This window comes from Sorex fumeus, unplaced genomic scaffold (genome assembly GCF_029834395.1).
Source record: "Sorex fumeus unplaced genomic scaffold, SorFum_2.1 ptg000024l, whole genome shotgun sequence".
NCBI lineage: Eukaryota > Metazoa > Chordata > Mammalia > Eulipotyphla > Soricidae > Sorex > Sorex fumeus.
The window spans coordinates 3,883,873-3,902,500 of record NW_026606081.1 but is presented as its reverse complement, the minus strand read 5'-3'; the positions used below and the strand labels follow the sequence as shown (position 1 = coordinate 3,902,500).

At 41.8% G+C, this 18,628-nt stretch overlaps 1 protein-coding gene across 5 annotated transcripts in view; it reads left to right on the top strand.

The window, feature by feature from the left end:
* The first annotated feature begins 10,774 nt into the window (after positions 1 to 10,774).
* The window catches only part of PDLIM3 (PDZ and LIM domain 3), a 36,877-nt gene continuing 29,023 nt past the window's right edge, over positions 10,775 to 18,628 (top strand). For all 5 annotated transcript variants that reach the window (XM_056114157.1, XM_056114154.1, XM_056114156.1 and 2 more), the window contains exon 1: positions 10,775 to 10,877. In XM_056114157.1, coding sequence (XP_055970132.1) covers positions 10,785 to 10,877 — 93 coding nt within the window. In that variant the 5' untranslated portion in view covers positions 10,775 to 10,784. The remainder of the gene's footprint in view (positions 10,878 to 18,628) is intronic.

Here is an 18,628-nt window from a genome sequence, read left to right as displayed (position 1 = left end):
CTATACTAAATAGTCTGAAGAGTGTCACAGTGTTCTGGGATAATTTAATATAGGTTAATTAAGTACTAGAGAATAACAGAGTAGAGAACAATAATCAAGAAGTAGCAGAGAGTAGGGTGCTTGTCCTGCATGTGTGAGACCTGGGTTCGATCCCTGGTACTACCCCCCCCAAAAGCCCCCCCGCCCCACAAACACACATACACACATAACAAGGAAGAACATCTGTCACTTTGGCAGAAGATACTGAACAAATTTTTTTTCTCTCATTTTCAGTCTCTATATTCTAGGGCATAGAGAGAAGCAATCTGTTTGTTAAGTGTTTAGCACCAATGTCTGACATGATTGTTTCTCTTGATCAAGCTCATTTTGCAGAATCAGGAACGGGTAATTGATTCATAAAGAAAGAAGCAACTTCCTCAATTGGCCAGTAGCAGAAAGGAACATATCTTCAAACATGTCTTCATTTCACTTGAAGTTTACCCAGAAGACAAATGTCCGAGTAAACTGCTTCAACGGAAACATATTCAAATCATCCCTATCTCCTCTCCCTTTCTGCTCCTCCCCTCCTCACCCCAGTCTCCTTCCATAGCTCCATCTCCATGACTCTGCAATCTGTAAAGGCAGTAGCACTAAACTGGAAGCCGCCAACAGTAATGGGAGCCAGGACCCAGGTGATGTCTCTGTGCTGCTCTGCCCACAACGCCTCATTTCATGTTCCCCAGCATAGTAATGATTTCCTTGATTGCCACTAGTTAATTCAGTACAAATAGTGGGGAAACTCAGTAAAATACCACATAGAGGGAAGTACCAAATGAACTTGAGCTGAACCATCAGATTAGCCCAAGGAGTGTGACGATATGGGAATGAAACACTGTAAGCTCCTGCCAGCTCTGAGGGAAGACACAAAGCCTGGAATTCACTGTAGCTAATTCCCCAGAAGTGTTTCACTAGAGCCCAAATCCTCCAAAGCATGAAAATCACATGGGCTCTTACCAAAGAGGAAGGCAGACACAATGCACGGAAGGACCAGGGAGCATTGGCTGGTTGCCCATGCCCTGGCACACGTTGATCTGCACAGCCATGCCAGCAAATGGGTACAGATATAACAACAGCAGTATGAAGCAAAGGGAGATGAAACTGTAGACAACAGGTATAACAGCAACTATCAAAAGGAGGTGGCTCTTAATGCCACCAGATGCCTCTGGACACTGTGTCAGGCTGTCTCATCAGGGGCAACTTGAAAGGGGGTGGGTGAGTCCCACCACCCACCCCAACAGAGCCCTGGCAACAGAAAATCTCCAGAATTTAATCTCCACTATGCTCACATCCCATCTCCACAAGCTTGGATGAGCCTCATCTGTGAGGGAATCTGCTGAAAAATCCAGATATGCAGGACTTGTGACCAAAATCTTCAGGCTCACATAGAGTCAAGAATGAGTGACCTCCCCCCATCTCCCTGTGCTCCCCATAGCCTGGCAGTCACACCCACGAACTACCTCTGGCACCATAAAAGGTCATTAATGTCCATGATCCAGAGACTCACAAATAAACCTTGGAATAGAAAGAGAGCAACACACTGCAGAGATGTCTCCAGAACCCCAAATCACAATCTAGTTAAAAATTTAATTCTATCTGTATCACCCTGGATACCTTAAAATCTTAGAATTTCTGGAGCTGCCACGTGGCATCTTATACTCTATGCGAGGGTTTAATGGCTTCAGGATGATATAACAATCATCACATACTTTCCTCTAAAGAAACTTTTTTGGATCATCTTTTGCAGATTATTCATAACAAGCAATACAAAATAAATTATGTAGGTCCTGCTTCCAGGGCAGGCTTTGGGGATCGGGGTAGAATAATTCAAAGTATGGTGGTGGGATTGGTGTGATATTGAATGTAATCAATTATTTTGAACAACTTAATAAAAATATTAAGTTGTTCAAGTATTTGGAGCGATAGCACAGTGGGTACAGAGTTTCCCTTGCACGTAGCCAACCCAGATTCAATTCCTCTGCCCCTCTCAGAGAGCCAGGCAAGCTACCAAGAGTATCCTGTTCACACGGCAGAGCCTGGCAAGCTTCCCATGGCATATTCAATATACCCAAAACAGAAACAACAAATCTCACAATAGAGATGTTACTGTTCCCCACTTGAGCAAATTGATGAACAATGGGAAGACAGTGCTACACTGCTAATAAAAATATTAATACCCTCCACCCCAAAAGGAGGTGGCTCTCAGTAGGACCATTGTGGAAGGAAGAATTGACAATGGAAGATTTAGTTTCCCCAGTCCAACCAATCTCAATATCAAAATCTTTTCTACCTTTACATCGTACATAAAGGTAGAGGCAGATGCCAATTCTGGTAGCTTCGAAAGAAAGACAACCCCTGCTTGGGAGGAGTCTATTGTCTGATATGGAATTCAGAAGTAGCTCTCTTGAAACTACCTGAAGATGGTCTTTAGATTATCTGCCTCTCATAGTCCAGCTCCATGCCCTGTTGCTTTGCTTAACCTCAGCTCCCATAATATCCCCAGGTGCTTAGTTAAACTGAAGGATAGCTAACTAGAAAACCATAAAATACTGACTATACGTAAGACTCAATTAAAGACAAAGTTTGATGTAGGTATGGGTGGTCAATCTGTTCTTCCCAGAAAATATAGAAAGAGACTAGGATATAATAGAGTCAAAAGAACTTCACAATCACAAAAGGGAAGGACAGCATATTACAAGAAATTATCATCCTTGTGTATAGCTTTCTTAATGTGTGGTCCATAGACCACCCACATTTGAATTTGGTCCCAGCAACTGAATGAAGTCAAATCATCGGTGAGTGATGCCCAGAAATGTTCATTTCCAAAAAGTACCAGGCTCTTTCAATCTTATCAAAACCAAGAAGCACTTATATATATATAGGGAATCACAGCCAGAAACACACAGGGACAATTTCCTCAAAGGGTAGGAAGAAAATAGAGAAGTAAAGAAGAAGGAGGAAAAGAAGAAAAAGATAGAAAATTTGTTAGGGATAGAAACAATTTGGGAAGGGGAGTCAGAAGCTTCTCACCAGGCAGCATGGTGTCTTCCATGTGCTGAGGAGACAGGAGAACATCTTCAGTACATGTCAGTGACAGACCCTTAAATCCTTCATTAGTAACTTGACTCCCTGGGGAGAGACTAAGTGCTCTTGTAGTTTCCTAACGAAAAGAGGGAGACCATTTCAGTCTGGCAGTACTCTGTGAGGTAGAAAAAAGGGAGAGTTTTTTGGCAAAGATCACTTTTGTCAAAAGGTGAAGTTACTCAGGACCAAAGAGTAATGTTAAATGAAGAGAATCATCAAATTCATTTTGCAATTCCACATTCAAGGGTTTTGAAAACTACAGTTAAGCTTAGCTGAAAAATGCTAATGCAATGTAATAATTTAAGAGAAAGGGAGGAAGCATATTCACATAATCTTCCTTATGATATTCTACTATAAATCTCTATTCAAAATTCTTAGTTATGTTTATCTCTTCTGTCACCTGATTTATAAGCTACTCTTATCATAGCTGTTTATGGGTAAGGAAAAAACATAATATAGATAAGTTTCTATACTATCCAAGGTTTTGGACTTGGGGGGTCACATCAAAGAACACATCCCCCATAAATAAGAGGGGTCTACTATACTGCCAAGACATCTCAGTTTAGGAGAATCCTAAAGCTCAGGAGAAAAGGAAAGTGGTCCACTCCAAGCCCTTCTGTTTCCATCTCTCATGCCAGTCTCTGAATGTTGCTTCAGCCACATCCCTCTTGTTTCTTCAGCATCTTGTTTCTTCCGACTTCATCAAATACTACTCTAGTTCCAAAATAAAAACAACAACAATAAACAAATGACAACAAAACTAAGATTCTTTCCTCTTGATCTGCAGCCCCTTACCTCACCATCCTACGTCTTCTTTTTCCTTCAATTTACAAATTCCCAGAAAGATATAGTCTATCTTCACCTTCCCTCCCATTTCCTTCCAACCATGAAGTCTCATATCCTCACCCTCCCCTTAACTGCTCTAATATATGATAACTTCAAAATTACTGATTCTCATAGGCATTTACCCTACAACCTTACCTTCAGTGCCCTCAGTTATTTGCTTTTTTCTCTTCGAAATTTCCCCTCTCACTTATCTTCCATGCCACCATATCCAGGGTTTTCTTGAAATGGTCTGGAAGAAGAAAACTGTGTTCTATAGTTTTATCATTTTCTTCCTTCTTTTTTTTAATTTTATTTTTTAATGAATCACCATGAGTTACAGTTACAGACTTACAAACTTTGGTGCTTACGTTTCAGTCATACAATGATCAAGTATCCATTCCTCCACCAGTGCCCATTCTCCGCCACAAATAATCCCAGTATCCCTCCCACCACCCTCACCTCAGCTCTGTGGCAGGGCATTCCCTTTTACTCTCTCTCTCTCTCTCTCTCTCTCTCTCTCTCTCTCTCTTCTCTCTCTCTCTCTCTCTCTCTCTCGTGTTGTGGTTTGCAATATAGGTATTAAGTGGCCATCATGTTTGGTCTATGGTCTACTTTCAGCACACATCTCCCATCCCAAGTGGGCCCTCCAAGCACCCTTTACTTGGTGGTCCCTTCTCTATCTGAGCTGCCTTTTCCCCTAGCATGTGAGGCCGGCTTCCAAGCCTTGGAATAATCCTCCTGGTACTCATCTCTACTATTCTTGGGTGTAAGTCTCCCATTCTGTTACTATATATTCCACAAATGAATGCCATTTTTCTATGTCTATCCCTCTCTTTCTGACTTATTTCACTTAACATAATACTTTACTGGTTGATCCACTTATATGCAAATTTCATGACTTCATCTTTTCTAACAGCTGCATAGGATTCCATTGTGTAGATATACCCAAGTTTCTTTAACCAGTCATCTATTCTCGGGCAATCGGGTGTTTTTTTCCAGATTCTGGCTATGGTATTGTAAACAGTGCCTCATTTGCTTCCTTCTTAAAAGCTGTTGTTTCTGTAGTTCATCATAGAGTAATGATTAACCATCTCTTCTTTCACTTTGAATACCTAACTTTCCTTTCTATTGCTGTGGGACACATTATCCTAAAGTTCAGAAGTTAAAACCATCTTTTTCATTATGCTCAGAGACTCAATGATTCAACAATTTAGAAAGGCGCCTCTTTAGATGACAAGATCTGGGTTCTGAACTGAGACTTGAGAATGGGAGTAATTTTAGGACTAGGAAGTGGCAGGAGGACTCTTGCTCATACATCTGGTGTCTGATTTGGGGTATCCCACTTCCCAAACGATGTTGTCCCATGAATGACTATAGTTTCAACTGCACTTCCTGCTTCCTATCGACTGCAGTTGAAACTCATCCTCCCACCTCCCAGAAGCTTGTAAAATGCAACTATGATTACTAAACATGCTGTTTAAATCTCTTTTAAAGCTCCAGATAGAATAAAGTAGAACTGTTATTGCAACATACAAAACCCCCTCCAACATGACGACACTTTAGTGATAAGAACCTCGTCTTCTGCTACTGTGAGCTGTGCTAAGATCTCTCCACACAAAATTGCATACTTCTTCATTTTTTTGCCATCTGTTGATTTCCTCCCTGTCACTCTTTATCCTGGTCAGCTCTTTCTGCTTTGACTACTTTTTCTGTTTTCTTCCCAATCCAAAATTACCTGGAAAATTCTCACTTACTTTTCAAGAATCAGTTCTAGCTTTCTTTCTTCTGGAATATTCCTTGACACTTTTTTTCAAGGAGAATAGCTTGTTTCATTTTTATTCATCATTGTGCAAAAGGCTGTCCCAACACTCATCGTATCAAGGCCAAAGCGGTAGTTAGGGCATTTGACTTGCATGAAGCTGACATGGGTTTGATTGCTGGCACCCAATATGGTTCCCAAGCCCCCACGAGAGGTGATCACTGAGCACAGAGCAAGGAGTAAGCCCTGAGAACCCCTGGGTGTAGCCCCAAAACAAACAAAAATACCAACACTCGTCATCATGTGATCTTATTTTACGTCTCCATCATCTTTTTTTTATTGCTGTCTCCTATTAGGTGCTGAGTGCCTGGCAAGTCATAGGTGCTCAATAAATGCTATCTACATTTATTGTTGAGGTAGTGAATAAGTGAGCAAAATAAACCATATCACAGAGTTACATTTGATATATAAGAACTAAAGAAGAGTAGCATAAAAGTGAGCAGAAATGAATATACCGAAAGGCCTGAGAAGCATAATCAGTAGGTAACATATGATGGACTTTATTTTAGACAGGTTAAATAGTGTGTATACCAGTACACAGTTAGGGAACTGGATCAGAAAGGATACATGTTGGAGGGCAAAAAAGCAAATTTGAGGAAAGTCGAAACTCATCCATTTCTAGGAGAAAATAGAACTAAATCATTGTCTCTTCCTTTGGCATAGTTTCTTACTTCAATCTTGACAATCACCTCTGAACACTTTCCTGTTGACCTCAATTGATAGAATGATATATGAAAACTTCCCATTTTATGTCCCGGCTTTACATATTCTCTGAAGAAGCTTAACTATTTTACCCAGTGAGGAAATAGTTCATGTCATAAAGTATATGACTAGCAAGTTGGGAAGCCCAGGAGGGAAGGAGGGAGGGAGGGAGGGAGGGAAGAGGAAAGGAGAGAGGAGGAGGAGGGAGGAAGGGAGGGAGGGAGAAAGGGAGGGAGGGAGAAAGGGAGGGAGGGAGAAAGGGAGGGAAGGAGAAAGAAAAGGAGGAAGGGAGGGATAGAAGGAGGAAGGAAAGAAGGATGGAAGGAAGGAAAGAAGGAAGGAAGGAAGGAAGGAAGGAAGGAAGGAAGGAAGGAAACGGAAAACTAGGAAAGATATTATATTACTTGATGTATAGATGTCGTTTAAATCTAAGTGATACCAAAATTAATGACAAATCATCTCCCTACCCTACACACACACACACACACACACACACACACACAGTAAATTGGACAGCTCACATTGTAAGGTACTGCCAACCCTCTCAGAGAGCCCAGCAAGCTACCGAGACCGAGAGTATCTCACCGACACGGCAAAGCCTGGCAAGCTACCCTTCATATGCCAAACACAGTAACAACAAGTCTCACAATGTTACTGGATCCACTCGAGCAAATCGATGAACAATGGGAGAACAGTGGCAGTGATCTATAATTGGTCTGACTTTTTCCTGGATGTGTGTGTGTTTGTGTGTGTACCATGCAGATACAGTCTAAGATTAACAGAGAAAATACTCTCTGTAATAATATATCCAGTGAAAATAGACCAAATCACTGAAAACACATGATGTTTATTTCCCTGATAACTCCACATAGGTGGGGCACTGGAAAATGTTTGGAACCAGGAAAATAACCCTATCCCCTGTAAATCTGATCCCTTCCACCACAATTGGCAAAATAGTAATGAACTGAGTTATTACTGCCACCAGAGTTTCTCAACCAGGGTCCATGTCCTCAGAATATTCCAAGGGAGTAGGCCACAGGTGACAATCACATAAACGGGGGCCATGGTGCAGGACTAGCAGGCCAACAGGTAGTCACAGGAAGAAGCAATTGGTCAAAAGGGGCTCTATTTGGTGAAAAAAAAAAACATGGAGAAAGAATGATTTACACTCTGCCCAGGCTGGTTTGCTTTATTTACAGTGTCCTGAATCTCTTTTTTCACTTAGTCTTAAAATTGTTTCCTGAAAGATGCCAAAGATACTATCTCTGGATGAGGTGGTTCTATCATTTTGGGGGTTTTAAAGGCACTTCTTTCTTTTCTTTCAACTTTCCCCCTCTTTTTAGAAATAAGATTATCCTAGTGCTAACACTAGAAATATTTGATCGCATACCTATCTACAACAGGACCCTTTCTGGACTGATCAGAAAGTCAGACTGCCGGGGATTTGTGATCTCAAGTCTAACACTAATTGACTAATGACCTAACATACACTGATGAGCTAATAGTATTTTGACAAGCACAACAAGTACTGGCATGTCATATTATCCAGAGAACTTTCCAAACAAGCACCCAAAACTCATCTGACATCTGAAAGGTAACGCTGGAGACTTGCCAGGATGGGTTCACAGGATTCGCAAACCAGAGTCACATCTTCTCTTTAGATGACCTGTTCTAAAAAGTAAAGGTAAAGGTAAAGGTAAAGGCCCTCCCGTTGATCATCGATTTGCTCGAGCGGGCCCAGTAACGTCTCCATTGGAGACTTTGTTGTTACTGTGTCTGGCATATCGAATACTCTCGGTAGCTTGCCGGGCTCTCCGAGAGGGGCGGAGGAATCGAACTCGGGTCGGCCATGTTGGCTGCGTGCAAGGCAGACGCCCTACCCGCTGTGCTAAAAAGTAAAACTGAAGACAATTAAATCTTTTTTTCATAGTTGATATCTATGTGTCTATACAATAGTTGTGAGTAAATACTTAAAAACGTACAAGTCATTCATCATGAGCCATATTCACCACCATAAGAGAAGGACCTCAATTAAATGTACTGCACTCAGTTACCATAAGATGTTTAAGACAAAGCTTCTTCATATTCACTTTTATCTTAATTTAAGTGCCTGTTTGACTTTACCTGTCACTGTCACTGTCATTTTCCTCCCGTTGTTCATCAGTTTGCTAGAGCAGCCCAGTAGCATTGTGAGACTTGTTACTGTGTTTGGCATATCGAATATGTCACGGGGAGCTTGGCCCGCTTTGCCATGCAGGCTAGATACTCTTGGTAGTTTGCTGGGCTCTCCAAGAGGGGCAGAAGAATCAACTCCGGTCAGCCATGTCAGCTGCATGCAAGGCAAATGCCCTACCCGCTGTGCTATTGCTCAAGTTTGCATGTTACATTTTTTAAAGTGATTTCTAATTCTTATGCCAATGGTTTCAAAAAGTTTTTCCTCACCTGAAAAAGCACGGAAGCACGGTCCTCCCGTTGTTCATCGATTTGCTTGAGCGGGCCCAGTAAGTCTCCATTGGAGACTTTGTTGTTACTGTGTCTGGCATATCGAATACGTCACAGGGAGCTTGCCAGGCTCTGCCGTGCGGGCGAGATACTCTCGGTAGCTTGCCGGGCTCTCCGAGAGGGGCGGAGGAATCGAACTCGGGTCGGCCATGTTGCTGCGTGCCAGGCAAACACCCTACCGCTGTGCTAAAGAAATTAGAAAAAATAATAGCAATCATGTTGGTGGTAAAGGATGATGTAAGACTGAAGATGAAGATGTAAAACACGTACAATTGCTCCTACATCCAAATGATGCTGAGTATACAAGCCCTGCTCTCTCCACACAGGTCCTCTTGGAACAAGTGGTCCCCTCAACATCTTCAGTGTGCCTACAATGTCCATACAATGTTCCGTGACATTCGTTTCCCATCTGCCAGAAATGTAAGTTTAAGGATCGAATCTGAATGTGGTTGTAATTGCTCCAACCAAAATTAAAACCCGGGGAGATAGTACAGTGGTTAAAGCACAGCCTTTGTGTGCTCTGATTCTGGTTTGATCCCATACTGCCTGGCCCTCCAAGCAATATTTTGTGTGGCCCAGAGGCCCCCAAGCACCTGCAGGGTGGTCTAGGTGATCCTCCGAGTGGCCCTGCAGGATCCAGGTCCTAGCACTGAATCATCAGTACCAGTTGTTACCTGTTACCCCTACCCCCCACCCCACCTCCACCCTCCCCAGCAATACTTCAGAAGTCCTCTGAAAAATTAAAATGTATTTTGAGTATATCGACTAATGGTCTCATATGCACTTGTTCATTATTCATTGGGTTGAGTTTTTGCATATTTTCATTTAGATACCCCAACTTAAATAAAATTGCACATGTAGTGTTGTGAGGACCGTCCCAGGGTGGGAGAAGCATGCTAAAAGTAATCTATAGACCAAACATGATTGCCACTCAATGCCTCTCTTGCAAAACACAGTACCCAAAAGAAGAGAGAGAGAACAAGGGGGAATACCCTGCCACAGAGGCAGGATGGGAGGGGGGGGAAAAGGGGGTGGGGGGGATGCTGGGACCCGTGGTGATGGATGACGGGCACTGGTGGAGGGATGGGCACTTGATCATTGTATAACTGAAACCCAAGCACAAAATTTGTAAGCCTATAACTGTACCTCATGGTGTTTCACTAATAATAAAAGAAAAAAAAAGTGGAACTAAAAAAAAATTGCACATGTAGTAAGCATAATATAGACATATATATCCACAGATACTTATGACTACGTGTACTTAATTACAGAAGTGTTTAATATTATTGAGCAAGCCCTGTAAATGGGAGCGACTCATCACCACGACAGCCCTCCAAGTAAGCACAATCCATCCCCCCTGCTCTGCAGAAGAGGAAAAGTGAGGTTTCAGGGAAGCAGTGTCATGTTAATCAATCCAGCTTGAAAGTAAGTATTAGCACCCCCAAAACAGCCCTGGGCGTCTGAGTGTGTTTTACTGAAAAACGCCGAGGCTGTTGTGCAGGGGTCTCTCCCCTGGACAGCGAGGCCCTCGGCCGGCTCGCGGGACAGGTGTGGCCTGAAGAGCGCGGTGGGAAGGAGGCCCAGGCTCCTCCCGGTCACTCCCGCGGGCAGGCGCGGCTCTTTCTTCCAAAGTTGGAGCTCTCCTTGGTGGGAGGAGGCGGGGACCCGGGGCGCCCGGTGACGTCAGTGGGGAGCGGGGATAAAGCTCTGGGCCGCCGGCCGGCCGGGGCCGGGACGCGCGCGCTGACCAGGGTCACTGCGCCCCCGCCGGAGCCGGAGCCGGAGCCGGAGGAGAGCGAGCCGCAACCGGAGCATCATGCCCCAGAATGTGGTCCTCGCGGGCCCCGCGCCCTGGGGCTTCAGGCTCTCGGGGGGCATCGACTTCAACCAGCCTCTGGTCATCACCAGGGTAGGGAGTGGTCCCCTCTTGGGCTGGGGCGCGCGGTGCGTCCTCGTGGCTCGTCCACGGGGCGCTCACGCTCGGAGCACTGTCCTGGGGAGGGAGCGCTTGGAGAGGGACCCGAGGGGGATGCCTCGCTGCGCATCCGCGGGAGGGACGTGGCCCCCTGGCTCGGGAACGTCCAGGCGGCGCGAGGTGGGCACCTCTCCACGGGGCGGACCCCGGCTGTCTTGTCCTGGGAGCTGGGCGCCCGTCTAAAGTCGCTTTCTGGTCTGGGTGGCGCTTCAGCAGAGCGCTGTTCGCAGGGCACCGCCTGGGTCCGCCGAGTCGGAGCTGGTCACATCAGCCCAGGTGGCAAGAATGTTACGAATGTGTCTTCCTGAAGATACATTTTTTCCGAAGCTGGGCACTGGGCTTAGTTCCTCTAACCCAACACCTAGAAGTCAAGCGTCTATCAAGAACAAAGAGAACAGTTGAGTTGACCTGCTAAAAAGTCTCCATTCGTGCCCTATTGCTGAAAATAGTGCCTGGAAGTCCAAGTCAAGGTTTTTAGTATTCTGGGAACCAGTGTCTCCATCAGATTCCTACCTTGGATCCCTTGGGACCTTCCATAGGCTTCCCTGCGCTGTTGGCTGGCCCCCCTTGTCCCAGACAGTGGCCCTCCCGCCCATATACTTGATTTGGACCTGTAGCCCCTTGAAGTATCCTGGGACTCACTGAAGCCCAAAAGGTCAAGAAGGAGGAAGGGAAGGAAGGAAGGAGGGAAGGAAGGAGGGAGGGAAGGAAGGAAGGAAGGAAGGAAGGAAGGAAGGAAGGAAGGAAGGAAGGAAGGAAGGAAGGAGAGAAGGAAGGAAAGAAGGAAGGAAAGAAGGAGAGAAGGAAGGAGGGAAGGAAGGAGGGAAGGAAGGAGGGAGGGAAGGAAGGAAGGAAGGAAGGAAGGAAGGAAGGAAGGAAGGAAGGAAGGAAGGAAGGAGAAAAGGAAGGAAGGAAGGAAGGAAGGAAGGAAGGAAGGAAGGAAGGACAGAAGGAAGGAAAGAAGGAAGGAAGGAAGGAAGGAAGGAAGGAAGGAAGGAAGGAAGGAGAGAAGGAAGGAGGGAAGGAAGGAAGGTTAAAGATTTCCATCAGTAAATTCTAGTTGGCTAGTAAATTGTTTTCTAACACAAGTATTCTTTCTTAATTTGTTATTTCACTTATCATGTAAGAAGTATATTAAATCTAGCCTAAAGAATACACGTTCCAGATTATACTTTATTATGCTTTCTTTCCTCCTTAGTGCTTATACCATATTTTATAAATTATATTTTTTATCATCTTTCCAACATAGATTTTTCAACAAGGTAATACCTTTTAAATTCTGCTCTTACGTGCCATTTTAAAATATTTCAAAGCACGTATCATTATAGATGCATACCATGGAAAGTTCCAAGATTCCTTTTATGTTTTTCAAAATATAAACACATAAGACATGCGTTTCTGTATCAGACATGAAAATGTAGTGTACCTTCCCACTTACCACACACACAAAATGTTCCAGAGTAAGTTAAGCAAAATGAGCTTCAGTGATCTAGACCAAGCAATGCCTTTTATGGGTCTACCAAGGGAAATAGTTTCCATTATCTTGACTAAGAAATATTTTTAAAGTTTCTGAAGTATAGTTTTTATTTGTTTATATGAAAGTCAATTGTAACAAAGAATAAACTGTATTTGTGTTAAATCTAAATAAATAATTTTTCATAAAAATCCTTTAAGCAATGTATAAGAGTTTGTTACTACTATGTAACATGTCAGTATGATTGTATGTTCAAATATTTAAGTTATTAACATTATAAACAGTTTATTTTGGAGTGGTAGTAACATTTTGGAGTTGGGCAGCAGGCTATTAGCAAGTGTATTCATATGGAGAAAACTACTATTTGGCAAACCAGTTCTAGTTTAATTAAGACAATTAATTTGGACTATTCATGTTGATTTAATAACATACATGATCATTATTTAATTAGACTAATCTTTTTGTCTTCAACTAAGTTAACTCAAGGTGAACAGGTAAACTAAACTGTTCTACATTCTAAGTATCCCCATAACCTTACATAATAGATTCTCACTGAATAAATAAACCATATTCACTTAAACCTTTGTTGCCTTAACAAAGAGTAGTCACATACTGGGCAATATTTCCACTGAAATTAGAACTTTAAAAATCATTTGGAAAAGATATGACCCTAAATGTCCTTCTCCAAGTGTAACCTTTTAAATTACAGAAAAGATATTTCTTGAAAATATCAATGTTATAATTAAGTCATTCTTTTAATATATAATAGTATATTATACTTAAAAGTTGATGAAATAAACTTAGTGAAAAAGGTTGCAAGTGTCATTAAATTTTAGATTGCAGTGTAATCCTGTAAGCACTTTGTATGCCCTGACTCACTTAAAGTTCACAACAATCCTCTAAAAGTAGTATTAATAACCCTTTTTTCAGATGAGGATAATGAGACCTCAAGAGATTCATTAACCAACCAATATATCTCATAGGATGTGAAAAGCTACATTCCATCTACATCTAAAATTCTGCGTATTGTACAGATACTTCCAAATAGGTGTTTGGTATCATCTGTTTTGTGGATTTTGTACCTTTAACTTCTACCGTTCCTTTTTTTCAACTATTGTTTCCATGAAGATTTCATCATTTTTGCAACTAGTTTCTGTGTCCTCCCTGCACATTCAACCCATATATTCCTACCAGCCATTCTGGGGAAACAGGCTTCCAATTCTTTAAAACCCCCTCAACAGTATGACCAGTTATTGCAAAAAAAAAAAAAGTGGATTCTTTAACACAGAAATCAAGACTTGCAGAATGGGGGTGGGGGTTGGGGGCAGCGGAAGGGAAACTGGGGACATTGGTGGCGAGAAATGTACCCTGGTGATGGAACAGGTGTTGGAACACTGTATGACTGAAACCCAACGTTACAAATACAACTTGGTAACTGTGTGTCGCATGGTGATTCAATCAAAAAATTAATTTAAATATATATACTTTAAAAGCCATCCTCTATCGTAATTCAAGTTTCCAACGTCATTTTCTCCGTCTCCTTCATCTGTCTTTCTTTCTCCCACCCATTGGTAAGAGGTGCTGCTACCACTCCAGATTACTTACAATTTCTCTAACATGACTTGATTTTAGTTATTATTTCTCTCCAAAACTTTCATAATCCCTCTATCCTCTATTCCAATGTTTCTCAGCATTTCCCAACTTCTCTTGTTTTCTTTCTTTGCTTCCCCTCTCCGTCCCTACCACTTGGCCACCAAAGTCATGTGCCATGCCCTCTATTAATGCAATTTTCACCTGCAATGCCTTGGAAAATCTGGGGAACTACAGGGGGCCCATATGGCCTCTGGTTAGTCTATAGGAGAAATCTATTCAAATACTATGAACTTAGTTTTTCCCAGCAACAATTGTAGCACTGTAGCACTGTCCTTGTGCTGGTCATGGATTTGCTCGAGGGGGCCCAGTAACATCTCCATTGTGAGACTTCTTGTTACTGTGCTTGGCATATTGAATACATCACAGGTAGCTTGCCAGGCTTTGCCATGCGGGCGAGATACTCTCGGTAGCTTGCCGGGCTCTCCAAGAGGGGCGGAGGAATCGAACCTGGCTTGGCCGGGCTGGCTGCAGGCAAGGCAAACGCCCTACTGCTGTGCTATCGCTCCAGCCCCCCAGCAACAATTATTTCATCCATTTGATTACCTCTGATCTACAGCCTACCACTTGTATCACAAATATATCCCACAGAATGGGCTGGAGCGATAGCACAGCAGGTAGGTCATTTGCCTTCCATGCAGTCAACTTGGCCGACCCGAGTTCGATTCCTCCGCCCCTCTCAGAGAGCCCGGCAAGCTACCGAGAGTATCTCGCCCGCACGGCAGAGCCTGGCAAGCTCCCTGTGACATATTCGATATTCGATATGCCAAACACAGTAACAAGTTTCACAATGTCACTGGGCCCGCTCGAGCAAATCGATGAACAACGGGAGGACAGTGATAGTGATCCCACAGAATGTCTATATCTCACTGAATGTCATAAAACATCACATTCCCTCTCAGCTTGGAGATTGCTCCATTGTAAGCACAGTGTATACGTTACAGTATATGTTACAGAATATAGATTGCATTCAAATGACTAGATTGTTCACCTTTTCCATGAATGTACTATAAAAGAGTTAAGGATTATTTTCTGAAAAATTTCATAATAAGCCTCTTCAGCAGCATATGCACTCAAATCAGAACAATACAAAGATTAGCCTGGCCTCTGTGCATTTATGACATGGAAGTTCAGAAATGTTTCATTTTTCAAAATTTCCAAAATAAAATAATAAAATGAGAATTTTTTTTACTGATTTCTATCTCAAATAATGTTTTGTTTTTGAGCCACACCAGATGGTGCTCAGGGCTTACTCCTGACTCTACACTCAGGGGTCACTTCTGGCAGTACTTGGGGGACCATAAGGGGGGCTGGGGTTCCAAACCAGGTTAACCATGAACAAGGCCAGCAACCCTAAATGATATCTCTCTCGCTCACTCGCTCACTCTCGCTGGCTCTCTCCCTTTCTCTCTCTCCCTTTCTCTCTCTCTTTCTCTCTCTCTCTCTCTCTCTCTCTCTCTCTCTCTCTCTCTCTCCCCTCTCTCTCTCTGCATTACAGTGAGATTACCCTAGATAATTTCTTAAGTATGTAAGGAATTAAATTGCCTGCACTTAATGCTACAAAGTATTCTATAGATAAGATACTTTTGTGTGTGTGTGTGTGTGTGTGTGTGTGTGTGTGTGTGTGTGTGTGCGCATGTGTCACACCCAGCGATGGTAAGTTACTCCTGGCTCTGCACTCAGGAATTACTCCTGGTAGTGCTCGGGGGACCATATGAGATGCTGGAAATCAAACCCAGGTCGGCCGCATGCATGGCAAATGCCCTGCCCACTGTTGCTATTACACCAGCCCTTAGATGAAATACATTCTTGAGTCAGTTGAATCCCCTTCTCCTACAAGCGATACCATTTTTCCCTCCCTTACAAGCAATATTCCTAGAGATCGTTCTCTTTATGCTCTACTCAAGATAGGGAAGGGGGTGTCAAATATAATTCTCCATCAATTGAAATTACAATTCACAAAATTGGGGTGGACAATTTCATACAATACAGTTGTTTTTCTGAGTGAGAATTTGTGTCAAACAAAAACAAAAAATAAGGAGAGATAGTATAGCCTAAAGCATGCAGCTGATGGAGATTCAATCTCTAGCACCCCAGGTGGTCCTCAGAGTATTGCTGGTAGTAATCCCTGAGGCAGAGCCTAGAGCAAGCCCTAAACACCTTTAGGTATAGCTCAAAAAATAGAAGAAAAGAAATCAATGATGTAAAAGAAATAAAATAGCAGTCTGAAAGAACTTTAGCAAATGATTCTGATATAATTGGTAGAAAAAGCAGTTTCTAGGTAACCACGTTTTGTACTTTGTGCAATAAAATGTAAGTTTTGGGTATTTGGTTATTTCAATCTCCATATAAAACTGGCCTAAGTACTTCACATCTTTTAGTGTGAATCATTCTTTTCCTGGCAAGAAGGCTCTAAACAGTCTCTTTCTTCCTTAAGTTTTTGGACCACCCAGAGGTGCCTCTGCTATCACTGCCAAATTGCAAATATTTTGTTTGCACAAATGCTCCCACTTGAAATAAAGGACAGCTTCTTCTGTGAATAGGATGTAGATTTACTGTATACATCTAACACCAGCATGTTCTTCATCACTCAATTTCTTTTCCCTTTCTTCCTCCCTCAGACCCTCCCATTCAGAGCTTGACCATGACCAAAGTCATTGTAATTAGAAATTCTCTAGGGACTCAGCTACCAATATAGAACATGTTTTGTAGACCTTTAGTTGAATAGTAACTGTATTTAAAATGAAAACGTTTTGAAATTTGAAATCAATTTCAAATTTGAAATTAATCTCTAAATGAGAAGTTACATGCACAGAAACTCCCACAATGCACCTAAGATTTTTTTCCCCAAAGTTCAAAATGTATTCTCTTTATTTGTCTTCTTCCCCACCTTACCCCCTGAACCATTTGATATTTAATAACCTTTGATATACATTGTACAAAAGGACCCGTAGGCTCAAGTGAAAATGGATCCATATGCAACCAAGATCTAAAATGTAAATCTGGACAATCAATCATGACCGAATATCACTCTACAGATATGACACATGTGTATATCAGATATGACATTTCCTTTTGGAAAACAATTTGAACTTAGATGTTTATTTGTGAATTAATATTATTTTACTTCTAATGTTCCACACTATTCCAGTGTTTGAAATTAACCATTGATTAAATAAATTTTAAAAATATATTTTAATAATAGTTTATAAAACAAGAAGTACTAATTTCTTTATAACTAGAGAATAATTTATAGGATATAATTTAAAACAAACTGTTGGGGTTGGAGCAACAGTACAGCAGGTAAGGCACTTGTTTTGCACACGGCCAACTTGGGTTAGATCTCCGACATCCAATATGGTCCCTGAGCACCAACAGGAATAATTCCTGTTCAGGAGTAACCCCTGAAAACCACCAGATGTGGCCCCAAAACAAACAAACCAAAAAACTCAAACTATCTAAGGATACACCAGATAGTTCCTAATGTTTTACTTGAGGTTTTCATTAATTAACTTTTTCTCTATTTCCTTCTCCTAATCACTTTATTTAAATTTGTGTTCTTTAAGATAGAACTAATATTCATCCCAATGGGTTAAATTGCTAAAGTATCAAATTCTCATATGTCCTGGATCTTCAGTCTCATCCCTAAAATGTTTATTATACTATATATAATAGTATATAGTATAATAAACATTTTAGGAATATATTATATAGTATATATTAGTATATATAGTATATATTATTATATAGTATATATTATATAGTATATATTATTATACTATTTAAAATTTTTTTAATTTCAGGTACCATGGTTTACGATACTGTTAATAATAAAGTTCCAGGCAAAACACAGTCCCTTACCACACCCTTCACAAGAGTCTACTTCCCTCCACTATTGTCACAGTATTTCCCCCCACCCACCCGCAGTTATTTTATTTTGTGATCATCTATTTATAGGATTATTTTCTACTAGAAATAGTAGATAACTCTGGTTGAAGATGACTAGGGATTACAATGTCTCTGCTTCAGAAAACATTTAATAGCTTTATCCTTAATTGGAAATATTCTTCCAGACCCAGAATTTTTCAAAAGTTTCCATTCCCAGTGTGACTTCTAGGAATTAAGATAATCTTGAAGTTGTCATTTTATCCAGCAACAATTTTTCAAAACCCATGCGTTTTTCACCTTTCTATGACCTGAATACTCTTTAAAAATAATTTAAACTTAAGTGTAGCACTGTAGCACTGTCCTCCACTGTTCATCGATTTACTCAAGCGGGCACCAGTAACGTCTCCACTGTTACTGTTTTCAGCATAACGAATACGCCATGGGGACTTGCCAGGCTCTACCATGTGAGTGGGATACTCTCAGTAGCTTGCCGGGCTCTCTGAGAGGGACGGAAGATTCGAACCTGGGTCAGCCGCGTGCAAGGCTAACGCCCTATCCACTGTGCTATCGCTCCAGTTGATAAAGCGAATGATTAGAGGTCTTGGGACCGAAACATAAATGAGCATGTCTTAATATGTTGCTTTGAAATTTTCACTTAATCTACTTGTGTCCA